This window comes from Epinephelus lanceolatus, chromosome 2 (genome assembly GCF_041903045.1).
Source record: "Epinephelus lanceolatus isolate andai-2023 chromosome 2, ASM4190304v1, whole genome shotgun sequence".
Lineage (NCBI taxonomy): Eukaryota > Metazoa > Chordata > Actinopteri > Perciformes > Serranidae > Epinephelus > Epinephelus lanceolatus.
Genome location: NC_135735.1, coordinates 8750795 through 8774405, shown reverse-complemented (window position 1 = coordinate 8774405; position 23611 = coordinate 8750795). Strand labels below are relative to the sequence as shown.

The window sequence follows — 23611 nt, the reverse complement described above, 5'->3', positions numbered from 1 at the left end:
AGTTAACTCAGGAATGAGACCAAAAAAAAAAACACCCAAACCAATCCCGGCTCATTTGACGCACAGTACCTGGGAGTTCACAAAGTCACACGTCACTCTGTAGCCTGATATAGACCGAGAGACAAAGGCGTGGATGAAACCTGAGCTTGCCAGCCTCCTTTCTGTTGCCATGACGACAGCAGCCGTTTCCAGTGAGGCAAAAAAAAAAGGGCTCAGAGGACCTGTGGCCAGAGGCTCCACCCACTGGGGGAATTCACAGATCTAACCTGGCAACCTGGCAACTTGGCAACCCAAAATGAATATAATCAACTTATTTAGATGAGAACATGAAATGAGCTGGTTACAAATTAATCCCTCAACCCCCTCTTCCCCTTCTCTTGTCCACTAATTCATTTCCATCCCGTCCTGTGTGGCCTTTTCACAGCGTGCAACTGGATGCTGTTCAGGGCGTGTTGCTGTTGCTGGCAGGTGTAGAAGCAGGTTGAGCAGGTTGTTCCCTGAATGCAGCTCTGTTGGGCCCTCCTCCCTCCTTCCCTGCTTGTCTCTCCGGGTCGACTGCTGATTTACTCTCACACGTTGGCAGCTCACTGAAGAGATTTAGTTGCCTGTGCACCTGTTCTCATCTGATATAGCCTAAGAATAAGGTAAGGATTTACTGGGGAAGGATTTCATTTTGTCCTCTTAAATTTTCTCAGGAAATGTGTGATGGATGGATGTTTTGTATAGATATGTTTAATAAGATTTGAGTCGCTGTGATATTTTTAAGTAAAAAAAAACCCCAACATAAATAACCTCTTTTATTTTTGGAGGATTTTTCAGTGAAAAGACTTCTTTTACAATAATTTCCGTATATATGTTTTTACACTGTGTATGTGACATGAATATGTTTATAATTTGGTGATACCTGGCAAATTTTTCTTACTGCTTCCTCTTTTAACAAAGCGAAAATAGAGTATCAGAAACAAAAATGCTTTTATTTTTATTGTCAGAGTAAAATGAGTTTGTCGCCGGGTGGTAAAACATCACAACATCTAGTGACACACATACACACACAGGACCTTACATAACCTGAACAGGGGAACACTCACAATGCAGTTACACAAGTGTCACTAAGTTTTACAAAGGTACTAGTATGAGCCCTGGGGTGCGGTGACGTGTGAGCCTGGGATAGACGGTGGGAGAAGTAGATCATTTACTTGAGTGGAAATAAGGTAACCCCTATTATGAAAGCCCTGCGTTTAACAAATAATTCTTCATACATTCATGGGTATTTTTTAAACTTATGATGATGATGTTTTATCTGTGAAAGGAGTAGTGAATAGAGAAGTGTAAAATGGAGGTACAAGCTAAGGGCAGGTTACACCACAAAATTTGGTTCCCAGTACAAAGTAATACAGGGCACAAACTGCTGATATCGATACCAATACTGACACTTTTTATTATTAGGAGCGGCCTGTTCATGTAGGAGAGAGCTGTGTCATGATTGATGAAGTGAGTAATCACTCTGCTAACAGCTAATGATGACCAGTCACAATTTGAAACCAGTGCTATTCAAATATTAGTTTCACTTCAGTGTACCTGGATATTTTTCGCATGAGCTTCTCTGACGAGACTGCTGAGACATTTCCCTCCACCTCCTCTCTTCACACTTTCAGCTCCAAGTTCTTGTTCTCGTAGTTTTCCTTCTGTCATTCAGCCATTACTGCAATTATGTGTTGGATTACACTGATTAGGGTGCGTGCTGCATTGACACGTACGTTGTATAAGTGCAGAGAAGCAAAGAGTACATGCACCACATGTGTTCACAACAACATGACGCGTTTGCCCTTGAAATACAAATGGGAACAACGTAGTCGAAATAAACTGATCTCTTTTTTGGTATAAATCCTTTTGACGCTTAAATTGATCTTCAAAACTAAAATGTACTATCTGTAGTGTTGATAATTTGGTATCAATCCGTCTGCCACTATTACAAGCAGTGTTGGAGACTTTGATAGCATAAGTTTGCTACTAATGACTCCATACTGGAAGAAGTTTAACTACAGTGAAGCTGTAAAGAAAGAAATCTAGTTTGGTTCACTTAAACTACTCAGAGCAATGGTTCCCAACAGGTGGGTCATGGTCCAAAAGTGGGTCACGGGCCTACTCTTAATGGACCAACATGTCAGGTTTGTAAAGGACAGACTTTATTGTGCTGATCCCAGTTGTAAAAGGAGTGAATAATGACAAACTAGCTCAATGACATGGCCAAACACAAGTGTGGACTTTGAACTAATGACAGGAGAAATCTGGACCCTTGGCCGGACCAGTTGGGAACCACTGACTTAGAGAAAGTATTTCAAACTGCTCTGAAAGAAATGATCAAATTGGCAATATACATGTGATATGAAATTATAACAAAACATAATACAAAAGAGTCACATGCCAGCAAAAAATGCAACTTAACTGCCACACTAATTATAGAAACCTGCCTTCAGAAGCTTGAGTCCAGGTTGGGGTATTGCACCACGCAGGATTACTCACTTAGTCAGGTAACTTCTAAAACAAGCTGCAACAGTTTCTCTAAACATTTGTTAACTAGTCCACACCCATTGAGTACAGCATACCATACCATGACTTAGTCATACCAAAAATTAGAAAGAAAACAAACATTGGTCCACAGGGGGAGCCACAGCGATTGGTCGCATTTTAGCCATTTTTAAGCATTTTTCTGTTGTTGTAGCGCCACCCAGTTGCCAATTAGAGTTAAATTTCTCCAGTCACCTTGAGGCGTCCTGTTCTACATATCTACCAAGTTTAGGAAAAATCCATATGGCGGTTAGGCCTAGATAAGAAATTAGCTCTCTAGCGCCCCCATTTTGTTTGATGGGGTCAATAATGGAGGGGTCCCCTCAGATTATGTGTGGTCATATGCCTACAAAGTTGCGTGGTGATGGGTGAAACCCTTGAGATGTTATACACCTTTATGTGATGAGCCATGCCCTCCGCAATATTCATTGCCTTATAGAAGCTCAGTTTTAGTAAGTTTTCCAACTTTTGCCAAGAGGGAACTTTAGATATTGGTCCCTAGATTATGTTCACCCAGTTTCATGCAGATCGCTCAAACTTCCTAGGAAGAGATCCATTTGAAGTGTTTTTCAAAAAATTCAAAATGGCGGAAAATCTATATAACCGGAAGTTATGGGTTCTTGAGGCAAATTTGTTCCTCATGAGGAGAGGCATCTCTGTGCAAAGTTTCATGTCTCTACGACATACGGGGCATGAGATATGCCCATTCAAAGTTTGCAATTTCAGTCGGTTGCTATAGCGCCCCCCTTTGGCCAGTTGATGTCATATTGCTTCATTCGCATCCTCCCATGACCCTCTACCACTGTGCCACATTTCACATGGATTGACCAAGTCAGTGAGGAGAAAAACGTGGAACAGACACACACAGACACACTGACAGTTTTCATCATTATATAGTAAGATACATAGCAACAGTCAGGGGCTTGATTACAGGTGAGAAGCATGAAAAAATATGAATGGGCCCAATATTATTTGTCGTTTTGATAGGCAAAGGCAAAACAGTAATTCAATCAGATTCAGATTCATTATGTAGTGATTCAGTAAACTACCAGCAAGATGGGAAGTAGTTAAGCTACTAGTTTACTTACATGTAGTCCACTACTCTGCAACACTGAGTACAAGTACCACAAAGTTTTATGGTATTTGAATTTATGTATTTAGATATTTTCATTTTGTCTACACAGATATTGGGGTTGTACGCTGCAGTAAATGAATAACATAACAAGATGATCATGACACAGGTGAACTTTAAACATGTTTGTAACATCAGTGTCAGGTGATTAGTGTCTGCGTGCAGGTTGAAGGATATCAATGAGTGTTTACAGGGTGTGTATTTGTCCATGTGTGTGTGTTTATATGGGACTGGCTCTCTGTAAAGTCACAGCTGACAGAGCCGTCGAGGTGAAAGCTGCTGCAGACTCTGACAGACCAGCAGAGTGGGAACTCTTTTAACAGTTGGCTTCTCTGAGTGCGAAGGGTCAGAGGTAAACATCGACCCGCCGCGGCGCAGAGACTCTTTGGTGGGACGCTGAAGGCCAAATAGCCTCTCTGCAGGGCGCGCAGATTACTGCTGTAATTCCGTTGAACGGGTGGAGAGTTGTTCCGTGCAGCTGTGCCCAATGTGATGACGGATGTGAGGTTATTTTTGTCACGGACAGGAAGTGACACGTTGAGCAAAACAGGAATCACTGGTTTGAAACTGAATGGTACAAACAAACAGATAATAGTGGTAACATTTGTCTCTGGCAGATACATATCATTACAAGTTAAATATTTTTAAGATAAAAGCTCAAAGTCATCGTTTAGCATCTGATCTTGAATCTTATCCCTGCTAATTATAGTCACATTTACACAGTGCTAAACACAACAAACCAGTGGCTCTGCTGAGCCGCATGTTATACTGGTTCTACATTAACGTCTCATTTACCTTTGATTCTCAGTCGTCTGCTGTGTAATTACACTTATTATCCTCCACAGAGTGTGTGTTAGGATTCAAACTTCAACATACTCTGCTGGTTAAAAACAAATCTTTTTTACTTATTCATTTAACATTATTTTTGGGGAGTTTCTTAACGTATAGTCAAGACAGAGAATGTGAGGAGAGAGGCAGATGAACTTGATCCAATGTATGACTGAAAAAAGTAGCTGGGAAATTAATGTCGTAACTCCACAAAGACGGGTTACTGTAGTAGTATTAGTGACACTTAGACTTAAAATGTCTTGTAATTCACAGAGTTTCCTTTTTATGATCCTCCAGCTGCTCAATTAGCAATTTTGTTTTTTTTGTAAAGATGATTTTTTGGCCTTTTTATGCCTTTAACGATGGGACAGTGTGGTGTGGGGGGCTGAGGGTTGGAGGCTGCCCACGGCCGCTGCAGCAAGGACTGAGCCTTTGTACATGGGGTGCCTGCTCCATCCACTAGGCCACCGACGCCCCCTCAATTAGCAAATTTAATTGGCCAAAACACAGCACCAGAATTAGTCTAGTTTAGTTTATTTGCACATACATGTATGGAAAACACAGGAAAAAGAAATTAAAAGTTAAAACATTTTGCAGGAGAGGTTAGAAGACAAACATGGCTTCCTACTTCCCCTATTAAATAACAACAATTATACATAAAAAGAAAAAGATAAAAATGAAGATTGTATAATTGAATTTAAAACTCTATTTCGTTTGGTGACAACCCGTCAGGTGAGTTAAAACAGTGACCTTTGTCTTGAGAGCTATGAAGATGCTAAATAGCAATTTTCAGCCAGGGGCACCAACTTTTAATCTCAAGCTGCAAATGAACCGGTCAGTTTATTCCAGTTAATTATTTTCACCGCTGCAGTGTTATAAGCTCTAAATTGTAATTGCGTTTCTTGGTGGATTGAGCCATTTTCTTTAATCATGTGCTCTTAGAGTCTGCTGTAGAGTTGTGAGCAAACTTGAGCCTTTGATTGATCCTGCGTTCACGTAACAGCTGCTCCATCAACAACCCACAGGTTTTCCATTTGTTTCCCGCAGAGCTGAAAACACAGAATTGTGGCTGATTTGTGGACGATAAACAAGCTTGTTGAGAAACTGGCCACAGAGGAACATTCTTGGTTCGCTGGTCACTGACAGACAACTTGAGTGCATGTCTTTGAACCCAGTTGCCATGATAAATGTTGGCTTTGTTTGTTTCTGCAAACCACAGGATGTTACATTTGTATGTTTTATATGTAGCAGATATTTTATAACTCTGTTTCTTGACGTTTCATTTTTGAATTTTGTGTCGTGATGATGCTGTGGTTAAGCTGTGGTTAGGTTTAAGCACAAAAACCATTTGGTTAGGGTTAGGATAAAACCATGTTTTGTTTAGTTGGACATGTCCAGAACTGTCCCTAAAAAAACACTTGCTTTTGTTGCCACAAACGCAGCTTGAAAGTCTTATTTAAAAACACCCACTTCTGTCGCTACAGACACGGCTGGAAATATCCCAAACTGTCATTAAGAAGCACCTGCTTTTGTTGCTACAAACATGACTGAACATGTCACAAAATGTTGTCAAAAAATACCCGGTTTTATCCCTACAAATACAGCTGTAAATGCCCTGAACTGTCGTTAAAAACACCTGCATTTGTAACTACAAACACAGCTGAACTTGTCAAACTGTTGTTATAAATTTCCTTCTTTTTTCACTGCAAACACAGCTGGCCATGTCCTAAACAGTTGTTAAAAATTACCTGCTTTTGTCACTACAAACATGGCTGGATATGGCCTGAGGTGCTGTTACAAAACACCTGAAATTATCACTACAAAAGCGGCTGAATATGTCCTAAACTACTGTTAAAAAACACCCGCATTTACAACTACAACACAGCAGAACATGTCCCAAACTATTGTTAAAAAATCACCTGCATTTGTTGCTACAAACACAGCTGAACTGGTCCCGGACTGTTGTTTAAATACACTCACATTTGTCACTACAAACACAACTGCATGCCTTGATTTGTTGTTTAAAATACCTTCTTTTGTTGCTACAAACACAGTTGAACATGTCCTGAACTGTTATTAGAAAATACCTGCTTTTGTTGCTACAAACACGGCTGGAAATGGTCTGAAGTGTTGTTACAAAACACCTGCATTTGTAGCTACAAAAGCAGCTGAATATATCCTGAACTGCTGTTAAAGCACCCCCACTAACTACAAAAACAGCTGGACATCTCCTAAACTGTCGTTGAAATACACCCACATTAGTCACTACAAACACAGCTGGACATGTCCGAAACAAGTGTTACAAAACACCTGCATTAGTCGCTACAAAAGCTGCTGAATATGTCCTGAACTGTTGTTAAAATACACCCACATTTGATGCTACAAACACAGCTAAACATGCCCCACATTGTTGTTAAAAATACCTTCTTTTGTCACTACAAACCTAGCTGGCCATGTCCTAAACAGTTGTTAAAAATTACCTGCATTTGTCACTATAAACATGGCTGGATATGGCCTGAGGTGTTGTTACAAAACACCCGAAATTGTCGCTACAAAAGCAGCTGAATATGTCTTGAACTACTGTTAAAAAACACCCGCATTTGTAACTACAAACACAGCTGAATTTGTCCAGAACTGTTGTTAAAAAACACCTGCATTTGTCGCTACAAACAGAGCTGAACATGCCCTAAACAGTTGTTATAAAAATTACCTGCTTTTGTTGCTACAAACACAATTGAACATGGCCGGAACTGCTGTTACAAAACACCTGCATTTGTCGCTACAAACACAGCTGGCCATGTCCTAAACAGTTGTTAAAAATTACCTGCTTTTGTTGCTACAAACACAATTGAACATGTCCTCAACTGTTATTAAAAAATACTTGCTTTTGTCACTACAAACATGGCTGGATATGGCCTGAGGTGTTGTTACAAAACACCTGAAATTGTCGCTACAAAAGCGGCTGAATATGTCCTGAACTACTGTTAAAAAACACCCGCATTTGTCGCTACAAACACAGCTGAACTGGTCCCGGACTGTTGTTTAAATACACCCACATTTGTTGCTACAAACACAGTTGAACATGTCCTGAACTGTTATTAGAAAATACCTTTTGCCGCTACAAACACGGCTGGAAATGGCCTTAAGTGTTGTTACAAAACACCTGCATTTGTAGCAACAAAAGCAGCTGAATATACCCTGAACTGCTGTTAAAAAACACCCGCTAACTACAAAAACAGCTGGACATCTCCTAAACTGTCATTAAAATACACCCACATTTGTCGCTGCCGACACAGCTGAACATGTTTTTAACTGTTGTTAAAAAAGACTTGCTTTTATTACTACAAACACAGCTGAACATATCCTGAACAGTTGTTAAAAAAACACCTGCTTTTGTTTGTCTTTAAGTCATTTGCTGCTTGGTAGCCATCCTGTCATGTTGTCCATCATTCCCTCATTCTCCTGATGTGAGACCCATCTGATAAAATCTAATCTTAACTACGTCATATGTATGAAACGTACAGTTGCAAACTGTGGTTTGTAGAAACGTGCAAAGCCAACAGTTCTTCTTCTGCTGACTGGACTGATTTTGTCATATTTATTTAATGATGGAAATTAATTTTTAGAAATGTGCAGTTGGTGAGAAGTTCAGAAATGACTACCTGTATTTAAAAGACGATGGATATAATTTTTTGAATGCATAATGAGATAACCAATCCATTGGGGTCGATAAATCAAAAGAAAATTAGTTTTTAAAAATGTATTTTCGGGTAGGTGTGCCCTGACTGACTGGTTGAAACATGTTCTGACAGGTAAAACCAGGAATGTGAAATCCCCAGATTTGCATGTTCAAACCTCTGCTGCAGGTCACAATATAACACACTGTGCACGCAGCCTGTTGCACTGCCTATAACAAGAATCAGCTCAGAACAAAGCAACCGATCAACAAAGTGACTCGCAGCGAGAGTGCCCTGCAGGGAATAACCGGAGCTGCAGTCATTTGTGTATCGGAGTGAAGCCGAGGGGAGAACACATAGCTCACAGGGCACCTGTGTAAATTCACCCTGTCGTGAAGATCTCACAGGAGGTTGTGTTGGGACCGTGTTGAGCTCGCTGTGTAACAATGCAGGGATGGTTGCATTGAAATTCAACAAGGTCCAGATGTGGCAGCGAGGGGACGTCATGTTCGTGATGTTGTGGCCCATGTTCACAGCTTCATCAGTGGAGCAGTTCCCTGAGAGACGGGAGGTGTGAAAGGATTAGTTGTTGAAGGATTTTCATTATGATTTGTGTCAGTGCAGCTGACCTGTGCTGTTCAAGAAGGTGATTTTGTGCCTCTGGAAAATGGGAACAACCGGAGATGTCTTGTTGCACACTGAGTCTTTGTGTGTGGTCAGGGAGAGTTTGAAGGCTGCAATAAACACAAGTTTAACACCCGTGGCTGCTTTCTGACGACGTTCATCCTGCACAGGTGGTAAACAGACCCCTCAGTCACTGGGAGGAAGGACGAAGCAGAAAAACTTTTCTTTTGCCTCTCAGTTTTCATTTGAAGTGAAGATGCATTCATGTCCTGCACATAATCTTTTAATAATCTGTTGTAAATTGACTCCAAATTATAAGTGAAGGTAATGATTGCACTTCATATAATCATATTGTGAAACTGTTAGCCTGGGGATAGGTTTGGAGGGATGCCACATATACGCTCTGAGTGAAAGCATCTTTGCATGATTATAAGAGTTGCTTACCATCCACAAAACATATTCACATTTATTGTTTATTATTGGCAAATAAAGGTTCTTCTTATCTGTGTTTTTAGGAGCTAAGTTCTGAGTAGATTGTTGCTCTTTGCTGATAATCTATTTTGACATATCACAGAAACACGTTCTCATCTCAACTCAAATATTGCAGCTTTGTGAGTGAACCAAAAAGTGAACCAACAGAAAAGAGGACTCAGTTCTTGTTTCACATTGTCAAAACAGCCTTTTACATGTTTCGTCTTTGTGTGTCAATCTAAAGTCACTCTAATACACATATATACATATTGTGTATCCTACAATTCCTAAGTAATTGTGCAACATTTTCCGAACAATTTCAGACATTCTTGATTCAAGTATTGAGCCTAAACCACAAACTTTTATTTCTAATATTCAAGAGACATTTAACAAACTCACATCAGCTCAAAGAGGACTTATCGGCTGTTTCCTTATGTCAGATATGAAATGCTTGCTGATGCTGTGGAGGGTAAAATTATCCCTAAAGTGAGTATGTGGCTCGATGCTGTCAGAGCTCTGGAGGTGGAGAGGATCAGATATATTAGGAATGAGCAGGTGAATTTATTTGACGCCATCTGGCAACATTTTATTCAATATCTGGAGAAGATAACGGTGTAATGCCATTTGCAGATTCTTGTTTCCAGTTTAATGTAGGATCCTTACATTTTGTTTTGGGTGTCTAGGTTGGGTACTTTATTTTATTTTTCTCCTTTTTTTTGATTGTGCTTTTTTTTCTTATTTTTATATATTCTAAAAGAGACTGGTGTCTGTATGTGTGTGTCTGTATATTTACAAATAATTTCTTCATTTGTATATATTTACGTATGATCTGTGCAAACTGACACCACTCTCAATAAAATGCTTTCACTAAATTTACAATGTAAAAATGAATTATTTTTCTGCAGTATTTCTGCTTTAAATTGAAGAGCGGTACAGTTTGAGTTAGTTAAAACAAATAAACAATCATATTCCTTGTCCAACATTATCTAATTTAATTAGTGAGCACTGGTAATAAAAGGAAAAAAGGAATACCTCACTCACAAAATGACCATTTAGATATTAATTATCTATGACATGTTACACTGCATTTGTAAAGAAAACTCTGCCTCTGGTGAACGAAGAATCCTAAAACTGCAAACACTGTTGATAAACTAAAGAAAACAATCCTGGAGGCAGAACAACAAGGTTTTCTCTGCAAATTCAAGGTAACATGGCATTACTAATTGATATTTAAAGGTCATTTTGTGGCTGAGTTATTCCTTTAAAGTTCTGTCACAATGTTCAATCTGAACCTGCTTAACTTTTGGCACTTTGAACACCATTAAATAACGTTTTATGTTCTGTCTTGTGTTTCAGAGAGAAACCAAAGGGGAAATGGGACTGTATTTAAAAATCACAGCAGGCCTCCTTCTGCTTGTCCAAGCCTTTCACCTGGCAGCACTCCAAGAGTCAACCGACTCTCCGGGAAAGACAATTGATAAGGGCTGGCTCCGTGAACTAGTCAAAAACGAAGCTGTAAGTCAAAACACTGCATTTCCTAAAGACGAGGGAGATTATTACCAGGAAGCTGATGCGAATGCTGAATTCAGCAGTGGGACAGCATCTGGCTCCATGGCAGTAAATACTGAAGAAGAGCAGAATGTGGCTGGCACAACACCCAACAATCTGACTGCTGTCACTACTGAAGTTCCTACAACCAGCAACGCCACCATGTCACCAAATGCAACAACTGCAGATGCCATAAACTCAAGCCAGGTCAACATGACAGGAGCCGAGGAGGAATTTCACAACTGGACAATGACTCCTCAAAACTCCACTACTCACCTGAGTGCACAAAACTCCACCAGCTTTCCAGATAACTCCAACGGCACTGACTTACAGACGACAACCCTGGCTCCAGAGAGCAACGCTACGCAAGCATCCACAACAAAACCAGATGAAGATAAAGGGTTGATTAATGCCACAGAATCTACCAGCACAACAACTGTAACAACCACAGTGAAGCCAGAGATAAAGGAGACATCCACCACGTCTTCATCTACAACGGTGTCCCCATTTGAGACCACAGAAACGGACCCTGGGACTACAACTGCCGCTGCTCCGATCACACCTGAGAAGGCCAACGAGACAGACAAAGATGCAGCCTCAGGGAGCAGCTCAGAAAGAGGTACTGCTGCAGTTTCAGGTGTCACAGTATCTGGTGCAAATTTCTGTGTCCAGAATAACTGCTCTCTGTAGCAGCGTGACATCACTTTACAGACAGATACCTGATAAAAAATAGCATTTCTGTGAAATTCAAAGCTCTCTTGGCTGATTTGTGTTCACATTTGAGCAATTTAATAAGAAAAAATGGCACAAATTTTATGCAGATTACCTTTAAAGAAACTCTACACTCATTGCGCAAGAGCACATATAACTGTTTTTTGTTTTACATGTCGCTTTTTTAACGCCCTTTCCCTGACCCACATTTGCCTGCATCTATTTTCCCACTGGCAGAGGACAAACGCCCCTTCTTTCAAAGGAAAAGGTTGGATTGGGTTTCAGGTGCTATCGATGTGGCCTCTATGAGTGAAGGGGTCTATTACAACCACCTTTTAAGCAGGACAATGAACCCCTGTTTTAGTGGCAGACAAACCTGAAAGAGGCGGTCGGGGACTGAGGTCAGAGATACTTGTGCTGCCTCTGTGCGGGGGCGTGAGACAAGTCTTTGGTGTTGAGCACGAGATCAAGGAGATAGGGCTGGAAAAGGCTGCTTGACGAATACGCCGGTGCAAATTAAATCTATCTATCTATCTATCTATCTATCTATCTATCTATCTATCTATCTATCTATCTATCTATCTATCTATCTATTCGTAAAGCAACTTTTCCTGCAGAACATATGTGGCCCAGCTCGCAACCAACACCATGGCAAGTGGAAGCAAAAAAGACTTTAGAGAGTTGGCACGAGCTTGGGACTAAAATAAAACTCTCATCGCATGGACAGATGTGACAGCAGGACATAACACTAACAGATGACGGCAATAAACAGTGGGAAAACAGTTGTGAAACTGGCGGCAACACAGAAAAAAAACAACTGCTCTATAGTTACCATGACAGTCACAGCGTGTGCACAAAACCTGTACTAAAGCACAGACGGCTGAGTGCAGATAAACATAGAGGCTAGAAATATGAGCAGAGGAAACTTTGCTGTCACTGGTTTCAATAAATACCCACTCACTCCGGCTGCCTGGCCGAAGCAACATATAGTTCTTACGGTGACATCAGCTTCTTTATGGATCGCAATCATGCTTCATCAAAAAACAACAAGACTGAAGGTCTACAGAGATGCTTGCAGCTCCGTGAGGCACAGTGCTGAGCTGAGAGCAAACATCAGCAAGCTAATATACTCACAGTGTCAGTGTTAGGCAGGTAGAATATATACCATCATAGTTTACTGTAATGTCTTACATTTGCTAATTAGTAATAAACACACAACGTTCATCAGCGTTTATCGTCACATCTCATAAGTACTCATCATATTTTGCTGCTCGGGGTTGGTTGGCACACTTTACTCTCTGCTGTCTGGCATAACTCATGTTACAGTATGCAAACCAGCAGCACATGAAGGGTTGAAGTCTCAGTTATAGAGCCTTTTAGACATCACTTCATAAGCTGGTTGCAAAACAAGACTCTCCACCACAGGGCTGTAGGCTACATAGGAGTCTTAAAATGTCATCTTGTTGTGTTATTGGGAGCCAGAATAGAACGAGTCATGGCTCAAAACTTTAATTGTATCACATACCAGCCGCCACTGCCCGTCAACAAAAACCAAGACACGTATGGTTAAATGCGATAAGACGAAAGGACTGGACGGAGGCCATCATCAAAAATGCTCACATGTGCAGCGCACACTTCATATCAAGTTAGGGGAAAAGTACTTCCTGTTGTAGGGATGAATAACGTTATGTGTATTAAGGGTTATCATGTCCACCTCATCAGAAACTGGGGAGGTATTAAGAGGAGTATTGGATTTCTCTGTGATGCTAACTTTTTAGCACATTAGCTAACGTTAGCTTCGATAGCAAAACAAAACAGGGAAAACCGTTCAAGTGTCGTCCTTCTTTGTAAGATTGGCTTCCTGTGACATCATCCATCCACTGAGTGAGAGCATACGGGTCGGCCAGTCTACGCCCGTTGGTCAGTGTGTTTATTTATTCAAGTAACACTTGCGGAGACCTTTAAAGGACCAGAAAATGTCTGTAGCTATGTTTCCATCCAAAAGTGATTCGAATCATTGGGAAATGCGCATTAAAAAAAATATGAATCTGTGTGTTTCCATTAAATGGACAGACTTTGGTGAAAACTACGAACTCGTGCGAGTTTTCTGCAGAACCGGAAACAAAACAATGTTTTGTGGAGGTTGGCAACCAGCTTGTAAATGCATTACTGCCTTCCCGACCCGGAGTGTGGATATCACCATGGAGAGAGGTGCGCTACGTCAGACTTAATTGGAACATAACTATTTCCATACCCCGTTTTGCGAATCAACATTTTTCCAAATCAACCAAAACCCGGCTAAAGCGAGCATATTTTAGTTTGTGCAAATCAGGGGATTTTAATCCAAATGTTGGCGTTTCCATCATAATTTTCCGATGCGATACTTCTAGATTCGCATCTAAACAGGCTGATGGAAACATGGCTTGTGTGACCCACCAACCAACCCTGGTCTCGCCTATCTTGATGCATAAGGGGTGGGCCATTAGGTTTAGACAACAAAACTACTTGATTAGGGTTTAAAGATTGTAGCTGACATTAGTCACGTCAGTTGACTCACATGATCTACAACTGATGTGACACAATAACTCAACATTGACTTGTAGTTTCATGCAGGACACAAACACCAGTCTCCTGGGTCAAAGTCCTGTGCTAAATGGACCTACCTCCACTCCCACCTGCCCTAAAGTGACTTTTCTGGCTCTTCATACTACATCTGTTGCTCTAATATTAATGGAGAGGTGTTTACATTGGAGTTTGTTGAAAGCCCAGTGCATCTCATACAGACACTAAAAGGTGCACTGGGTGCCTGTGGCTCAGAGGTTGAGTGGGTTGTCCACTAATCGGAACATCGGTGTTTTGATCTTTGGCTCCAAATTGTTCCTGATGGCTGCTCCATCAGTGTGAGAGTGGCTGTAAATGGTAACTGTGTTGCAGGGGGCACCGTGTATGGTAGCCTCGGCCACCGGTGTGTGAATGGGTGAATACGACATGTAGTGTAAAAGCGCTTTGAGTGGTCGGAAGACTAGAAAAGACTATATAAGTGCAGAGCAGCGCATTGTGCAGCCATATCTGATGCTAAGAGCAGCTGACCAAGCTGCATTTGTTTGACACCCTGGGAGTGAGACCAGACTGTAACACAACACACAGCTGAGGTTGATGGGAACGTCATTAGTTCTGAAGGTGTTTGGACATAAATCAAATTACAGTATTGCTCCAATTAAAATAGTGCTAGATGAAAAATCAGGGAATCACCAAAATTACTACGATTAATGCTGAGATAGCTTTAACAGTGCGTACCCACATTCATGGCGAAGACCACAGAAATCAAGCTCATGGTGTCACCAGAAAAAAAGTCAGAGAATCACCAAAGCCAGTAGGATTTATTCTCGAAGAAACACAGATAGTAGTTTCATAACAACCTATTAATAGTTAATAAACTATATCAGACCCACTGACCAACTGTGTGACTAAAAACACTAACAGCCAAGAAGGGATTTCTTTGCTTTCATTTCACTTTTGCTGCTAAACATCAATCAAATGCCTATTAAATAAAAATAAAATAAAGTTAACATAACTTTCAGTACATTACAGTTCCTGGAAATGTTATGCCTACAATTAATACTTTCACTCACCCTATTTTGTCTACTCTGAAATGAAGTAAAAACATGCAGCTACAGGAAGGAAGAATTGAAATACACTTCATTGGTCTTTTGCTTCAACTTGCCCCAGGTTAGGGGTAAATTGATCCTAGCAAGTGGGTAAATTGAGCCATTTGTAGATAAACGGAGCCGCTGAATTATTTATGTGTGAGTCCTGATAAAATACAAATGCAGTATTTCTATGTCAAAGCATATTGAAAACAATTATGTCACCTTCAGAGACTGTTTTTTTTCCCACGCTGCTGTCGCCTTAAGAGACAAACAGTGAAACAGAAGGTTAGAAAAAGTTAGTTACTTCAGCAACACTTTGTGATGCAGAAAAGGTCAGTGTTGTTAATATAAGCGTCTGTGTCACAGTTTGTTTTTTTACACTGGTACGACTGTCAAAATATGAGAGCAGAGATGCTAACGTGTGAAGGTCATGATCAGCGCTGTGCTCTACTTTCATGGGAAGACGTGATATATTTAAGTTATCCGTGGAGTAATTGTTTAAAGTGATACAATATAATTGGAACTAAAATAATGTTCAGTCACATTTCACCTTATTGAGATGACGAGCACAGCGTCCTGTCTCTAAATATTCAAATGTATTCAAGAAATTATTATGATTTCAGTGTGTTAATTGCATTAATTATCATATCGTAAATTAGACAAATCTGTACAGCTGACTAATTGCGATGTGTATCTATGCGAGCGTACTGCCACTGGAAACACAATTTCAAAAACACATTTCAGCTATAATTGTCTGACAATTAACCCTCACAGACAGCAATTGATAGAAATAATTTTGTTGTTGACATGTTATTTACGACTCTCTCCCACTCCCTCGACCCCTCCACTGAAGGTTTGGCGACAGACACACAAAAGACAAAAAGAAACGGAGCGTGGGGCGCTGTGCTGGGAACAGGAGTGGCTGTGGCCTTTGTGGCACTGGTGGCCTACGTCATCCTGAAGAAGAAACACAGGAAGGGGTTCTCTCACAGGAAACTGGAGGAGGAGTATCCTTCAGACCCAGGTATGTGATTACTCGCCCCCTGATACAGTAAACACCAAACATCGTTGGCATTTTCAGGAAAAATTTCACCGGAGGACATAAATAATTAAACTGTTATCTGTGATTGCTTGCTCGGGATTTAATTAAGGCTGCAAACTTAATCCGACAACATTTCTAATATTAAGATAAGCCTCTGGTAGTTTGGCGGCAGATAACAAACTCTGAACACAGTGTTGAAATATGTTTACACCAGTTCAACATTTTGGAGAAAAAGTGACACATTACATCTTGAAAGGCAGCAAATTTCAACACGTTCTCATCCCAACTTGTCAAATACCGCCGCTTTGTCAGTGGACTTACGTTTTAAAATATGATGTGCTAAGTACTGGACATTAATGGACAACCTATGGCCCTGACCACAGAAAGTGTTTCAGCAAGTACCCTCTGCCTCAACATTTTCATAGTTAGATACTAATTGCTATGAAATAAAAAACAAAAGTGGTAGATTGATTACAAAAGACACAGCAAGCATTTTTTTTTTTTTTACTAGTGGCATTCAATTTGAATATAGGCATTGCGGTGCACCTTGTGTTTTGCAACCTCCAAAACACTTGATGTGTGATCGGGGGCCTCACACTTGCTACATGCATGTCTTTTCAAAATACACTTCTACTTTTAAAGGAAATGCACAGTTCCTGCTTGTTGCATGCATAAAGTCCTTTCAGAATAAACTTACAATGTAGGTAAAACCTTACCTTACCTTTTTATTTGCACACATAGTAAAAACAACATAGAATCCAGATAAATAATAGAAAAAAAATAAGGATGTGACAGGAGAGGTCAAGAAGCTATAAGCTTATACAACGGACCTCCCCTCAACTTAAGATAGAAAACTATATGAACAAGAAAAACAAAATAAAGAATATATATATATATATATATATATATATATATATATATATATATATATATATAAAAAACAAAAAAACAAAATGAAACTAAACTAATATAATTAAACTAATCAAACATAATAATAAATAGCAAAAACACACCAAGTAAATATAACACAAAAAACTGGGGGTCTACCCATTGGTCCGACATCCCATTGTTCCGACCATATTAAACCCATTACTCCAAAGTCCCGTTGTTCCGAAATCATCATGATGCCCTGTGGTTAAGGTCTGGTTAGGTTTAGGCACAAAAACCACTTGGTTAGGGTCAGGAAAAGATCATGGTGTGGGTTAAAATGAAAAAGAAAGTGACAAACACATAAGCCGTGAGCCTGCTCCACCTCAAGCCTTTCCCAGCTGACCCAGAGCCAGTCGCGGCGCACCATCAAGGCAGAAATACGCCCGCCGGGAGCCGTTCAGCACTGTGGAGAGCCCCCACACAACCCCGCCCCCAGAGTTAATAACAGGAGGTTATGGTGTTTCACTCTCTCCTCTCTATGACACTTGTATCTCGACCAGTAGCCTACTTGTGTTGCATTTGCTGATCCTCTATGGTACACAAATACAGTATAGCCTAGTATAATCACATATCGGAACAACGGGACGTCAGACTAATGAGAGGTCGGAACAATGGGCTGTTGGACCAATGACATGGACCCAAAAAACTAACCTACGCGGAAAAAAAACAACCACAAATACAAGCAACACAACAAGAAAAAAAAACCAAAACAGTTTGCTTTTGTTGATTTCTTTAGGTTTAGGCAACAAGAGCATGTGGTTAGGTTTGAAAAAAAAGTCATGGTTTAGCTTAAAATTCACAAAGGAACTGAACAGCAGGCTCGTCAGTGAGAGTTTGTTTGACCCATCAACCTCCCCTCCCGCCCTATACGAACTTTCTTGCTCTTTATTTCACGGTAGTTGCTGCCAGACGTTACAAACTGTTGCCGATTGGTGCATATGATACTGCAGGGAAGGGTGCCTCTCTGTGTCTGTCTTACGCAGATGTCCACTGACAAAGCGGCGTTTTTTGATGACTTGGGTGTTTGCCCGCTGCCTCTAAAACCGATGCACCAAGTGCATGTCATACCAGCGCAAAAGGTGCCTCTGTGCGTCAGTGTGTGGCGCTGAGATCACTGATAAAGTGATAGCATTTTGGTGCGCGTTGGGAGTGAGAACGGGCTGCAAATTTTTGTAGTTACACTTTTAAATTAAACAAATGAGATATAACGTATTAAAGGAGCAGTGTGTTGGATTTAGTAGTGTCTAATGGTGAGGACTGCAGATTGTAACCACCTGAAACTTCTCCTGTATGCCAAGCATGAACTCCTGGTCAGGATTCCTTTAGTGTTCATTCTTTAGAGGAACTGTTTGCCAAGTCTCTCCAAAACAAACAGACCAGGTGGTTAAACACTGAATAAAGTTTAATGTTACAAATCAGTGTTTCTCCTACAGCGTTTGGCTCATCGCAGACAGGACACTAGCCCAGCACCTGTTAATATTAGCTTACATTTTTTCTCTGATAACTTAAGATCCAGATCTAGATCCAGATCCTCTCTAAAACAAACAGACCTGGGTATTTAAACAGCATAAAACTAACTACTAACCACAACAGCAGATGCAAATACACAAAAATGTGAAATTGTGAAGATGTGAAAATGCAAATGGCACTATCTGAAACCAGTATTTAGTTTGTCTGTTCTGGGTTGCTGTAGAAAGATGGCAGAGCAACATGGTGGTTTCCATAGACGAGGACATTCTCCCTTTGTAGATACAAACGGCTCATTTTAAGGTAACAAAAACACAATGATTCTTATAATGACTTTAGTTGTTCTTTTATCTCAGACATGTGTTAGGATGTGACATACCTTGACATGTTTTGGTGGAAACTTCAGCCTTCCTCAGAAGTGTCACTTGGTGGTGGTTGTGACGCGATCTGTCAGTCAGCTGATATTAGGGAGGCGTGACCATCCTGTCAGTTTGACAGGACGATCACACCACCTGCTGTCCGTCCGCCGCCTCTCCAGGACGCTGCTCCAGGTGTTTGGAGAGCACGTATGCCCCCTCGTCCCTGTTCATCGTCCCTGGGCCCCGCTTCCTTATTTTGATAGCCTCCCTGATCCAGCGCCGGTATTTGTTGTCCTCGGTGTAACACATAGACAGACACACATGTCTGAGATAGAAGAACAAGTGAAGTCATTATCAGAAACTGAAGACATAATGAACATCACTGAACTACAATGATTCTTATTTACACTAAAGAAAGCATACTCATTTCATTCCATATCTGCCAATATATCCCCTAAATCCTACACACTGGACATTTATTTAGAGGAACCTTGAGTCTTTATGCTGAGCTAAGCTATCAGACTGCTGTAGTTACATATTTAACGTGAAAAGTTGAGAGTGGTTTTGATCTTCTCACTTAAGTCTTAACAAGAAAGAGAACTGGAGTATTTCCCAAAATGTGAAACTATTCCTTTTAGTCCTGTGACACACACACACACACACACACACACACACACACACACACACACACACAGGGTAAGGTAAGCTCACCATGCAAAATAGGATCATGTACTATGACAGTTTGCAATTTGTCTCATTCTTGCCATGAACTCAGAGGAAGACGGCACACTTCCCGCCACACGCCCTCATATTTAATCTCTCTGTTCAGGTCCAACTGAAATTAACCTGCACGTTTTTTTTTTCTTTTGCTTCTGATTACAGGCATCAGATTACAGGCTAGATAGCAAAGTGTAGAACATAGAGCATATTACAAACCTACCTGCATATTTAAGATGAATCTAATGACATCTTTAGTGTCAGGTCCTCAGGTCCATCTGATCTCAGCTGTGTTTTAACCAACCTGTACTATGTCAACAATACAACCAACAGTACACACAAGATAAGTCCGTTTAATTTGTATAACCTAAGTTACAAATTTGCCTTGAGCTTTAAAATCTGTATAACTTAAGTCACAAATCTGATGACTTTAGACTAGACTTGAGAAAATTAAATAAAAGACTTGCAACTCTACTCCATACTTAATGGACCACAGCTAACCTGCAAACATGTCAAGTCTGTAAAAAACACACTTTATTTTGAAGTTCAGTGAAAATCTTGCACAGACCTTTTATTTTGAAGTTCTGTTTCCTTCTGTAAAGTGAGTGAATAATGGACAGCTACCTAAAAGTGACAGTAGACTAGCTCAACGACATGGCCAAACGCAACTATGATGCTGAATATATTAAACTGTGTGGACCTTGAACTAAAGACTGACGGGAATCACTGACTTAGACAATAACAGCAACAACTTGTAACTTCACTTGGACTTGAGCCTTTTGATTTGAAAATACTGAATACCTTCCTCCAAGCCCAAAGATTAATAAGTATGTTATTTAAGAGTTGTGCCACAAATGAATTAATTCATTCTTTGTGAAGAAAAGGAAATAAAAGCTAAGTTTCCACTGGATGTCGATGGTTTTCAGCTAATAAAAAAAAAAAAGTCTGCAGGCGTCACCAAGACGTTTACAATGTGGTTTCACTCCAAAGTTGTTGAAATCTGGCGCTTGGGCGGTGACTTGCAGCGTTAGACACAGACAGAAAAAGCTGTCCTTTAGCGTCGGCATGGTATGTGGCACCTTAGTTTAAAGGTGTCTGGCCGTATCAGGGGAAAACGCGGCGGGATATGAATGAAAGTTAAGGTGCCCAAAGTCCCAGTAGGACGGGCTGGAGGGGCGGTGGATGGGTCCGACAAACACCAGCTTTCAGACCGCATAGTGGTGTTTGCGTCCCGTAAGATTCTAAAGCCTAACCCTGTTCTTTTTTCCTAAACCTAACCACATGTGTTTGTAGATGAAGGAAAAAAAATGTCAGTTTGCGGTTTTGTATCGATGTAATGGGTTTATTTTGAAAGAGACTGTATGTAAACAGTAAATTTCCTGTGAAAATGGAAGTGTATTTTGAAAACAGACAATGCATGGCAGGCAGAACTTGACACTGTGTCCCAGAAAGTCAGCAACCAACACACCCAGGGTACCTTGCAAGTAGATGTATGGCGAGGTTTGAGTGAGAAAGTGTTGACATGTATGTCACATGCATGTCAGGCTATGGTGTAGGCTCTGCAAAGACAGTACAGAAATATAAATCCTGCTTTAGTTCTGCACTAACAGGGGAAATACAGGCTACTTTTCAGTGTATTATCATAATAAGGCTTTTGGCAATGAAGCGTTCAATAGTACAAATGTTTAACATCAACTTGTCTTATTTCTAGTTCTCAGATTAGACACCAGCGAACCCATGGATTTGAACTTTGGCATTGGTGGTTCGGCCTACTACAACCCAGGACTCCAAGGGGACAACATCCAAATGAGCAACTTTCCAGGACGCCACAGAAACTGAAAAGACTCCCGAGACCAAAGTCACAAACTCCCTTGAATGATATGTTGCCAGTTCTGCTTGTTGGCATGTGATAGATGACCTGTAATGTGGAGTTTTTAAATAAGACTGTGTGAAGGTGACATTTGTGGATGCAGAGGAGCTTGAGAAGGTCTATTGTCAGCCACCACAAATGATACATCAGATTATGCATTGTGTTGAGTAGATTTATTGCATTGGAATAGAGGGATCACTGAAGGCAATCTGTCTCAACTACACTGCAACAGCCAAAATGAACTGTCAGCCATTTCTGTATGTTGCCAAAGGGTATCAAATTACGTCTTTCCCAATGAAAAATATGCAGTCAGTGAAGGATGTTAAAATTATATTTGTAATAACTCGTCATTTGTATTTTTTTTCTGTGAATAGGAGCCACATTTTTTTTTTGAAGACAAGCAAAACAAACACATCAGCGCACAATCAGACCAGCTCAAGAGAAGAAACCAGAAAGCGGCTCCTGCTGATGCAAAACATTTGTAGGGAAAAAAAACTGCTGTTGTTCTGCTGCCGAAACAACAGATGACACAGCTGGCCTGTCGAGGCGTTTGCAACAAAATCCAGAAGCCATGGTGAACAATAACATTATCCATATCAACAATCACCTGCTGTCATGGCATAAGGAAGACAATACAAAGCAAAATCTGAATGGCGCTTTCAGATATTTCCACAACTGGCAGTCACAGCCAGAGTCTGAGAACTGAACCGTCAAACCAAAGACTTGAGTTTGTTTTTGTGCACCGTGAGGGAGGCGGAGGCGGAGGGAGGGGGGAGGGTGCTGTTTTGTTATTCATAGACTGAGATTTTGGTATTCAGGAAGGGAGTTGTGTATTTGGTCTTAGCATTACTCAGTAGCAACTACTATATCATCATAATATACTGCTTAAATCTTCCGACCTCCAGGTGTCCAAACAGGTTTGAGCTTCTCGAGCACCTTGGAGAGTTATATAGCGTTTACCTGCTGCATACTTAGAGCGAAATTAGAACATAACTAATGCAGATTTTTTTTTTGAAAAACATTTTTATGTCATTGTTATTCTTCTCCTAAGTTAGCTTTAACTTTGAGTGACAACCTTCAGCAAGAACAGTGTCTCCTTTTTGACTGATATAATGTGGCTGGGCAAGGAGGGAATAGGCAGGGATTAACTACACTCTCTTTCATGTATTCAGTGCCTTAGTACAATAAAATCTAACAATAAATCCTAATTATTCATTTCTAAACTCTTGCTTTTCTATGTCATACATGAAAAACACACTTTTATAACTTTATATGTGGAGAAAATTCATCTGTAAAATACATCTTTCAGCTCCCTCGACCCTTTCACTCATCATTACCTGAGTGAAGCCCGCACTCGATCAACATGCGCCCTGATTATGATTAATATATGTTACGTCTCCGCCTAAACAGCCAACAATGACTCGGAGATGTGTGATTTCTTTGTGGTTAGTTGGTTCGGGTGGCAGGCGCGGGAGGTCTGCTTCCTTCCTCCTAATTTCAGACATCAATCAGCGCGAGAAGCACTTTGTGTGACTGAGTGAGGAGTTTTGTGTCGCAGTGTTAGAGAATCACAGTGATTACTGCGGGAACAACGCAGGGCAGATGGATAATGGGCGACTTCTACATGGGTTGCTGCTGCTTGTAATATGTAATGGAGTTTGATAATGATGCCTTAATAAACAAACTAAACCCCAAATTAAGTTTTCTTCTTTTTGTGATTTGACATAAACTGTATTTCCTCCCAACATATTCAGACAGAAATGTTTTTCACTCAGTAAACACATAAAAAAACATGCATATACACACAATAGTTTCTCAGTCTCAATAACGTATTTAGACAAGCTGGAATTTCTCTCGTACATCACCAAAAGTGACTCTGTGGGGAGATTGTTCCTGCTTTAATTAAGCACAACACTTTAGGATGTGATTGTTTGGCAGGGTGCTGAAATCAATTAACTGATGCCAAGCCCTTGCTAAAGAATGTACATATCGCACTGGGGGGTGGAGGCAGGTTAAT

General features: G+C 40.5%; 1 protein-coding gene across 2 annotated transcripts; it reads left to right on the top strand.

The window, feature by feature from the left end:
• The first annotated feature begins 531 nt into the window (after positions 1-531).
• LOC117262044 (uncharacterized) lies at positions 532-23290 on the top strand. 2 transcript variants are annotated; one of them, XM_033634803.2, is made up of 5 exons: positions 532-644; positions 10657-11467; positions 16063-16233; positions 18875-18951; positions 21436-21572. In XM_033634803.2, the coding sequence occupies exons 2-4, from the start codon at positions 10675-10677 to the stop codon at positions 18928-18930; spliced, it is 1020 nt and encodes a 339-aa protein (XP_033490694.2). In that variant the 5' UTR covers positions 532-644; positions 10657-10674; the 3' UTR covers positions 18931-18951; positions 21436-21572. The 2 variants fall into 2 exon arrangements, with proteins under 2 accessions (XP_033490694.2, XP_033490609.2); XM_033634718.2 differs by lacking the exon at positions 18875-18951 and having other exon boundaries at positions 21436-23290.
• The last annotated feature ends 321 nt before the right edge of the window (positions 23291-23611 follow it).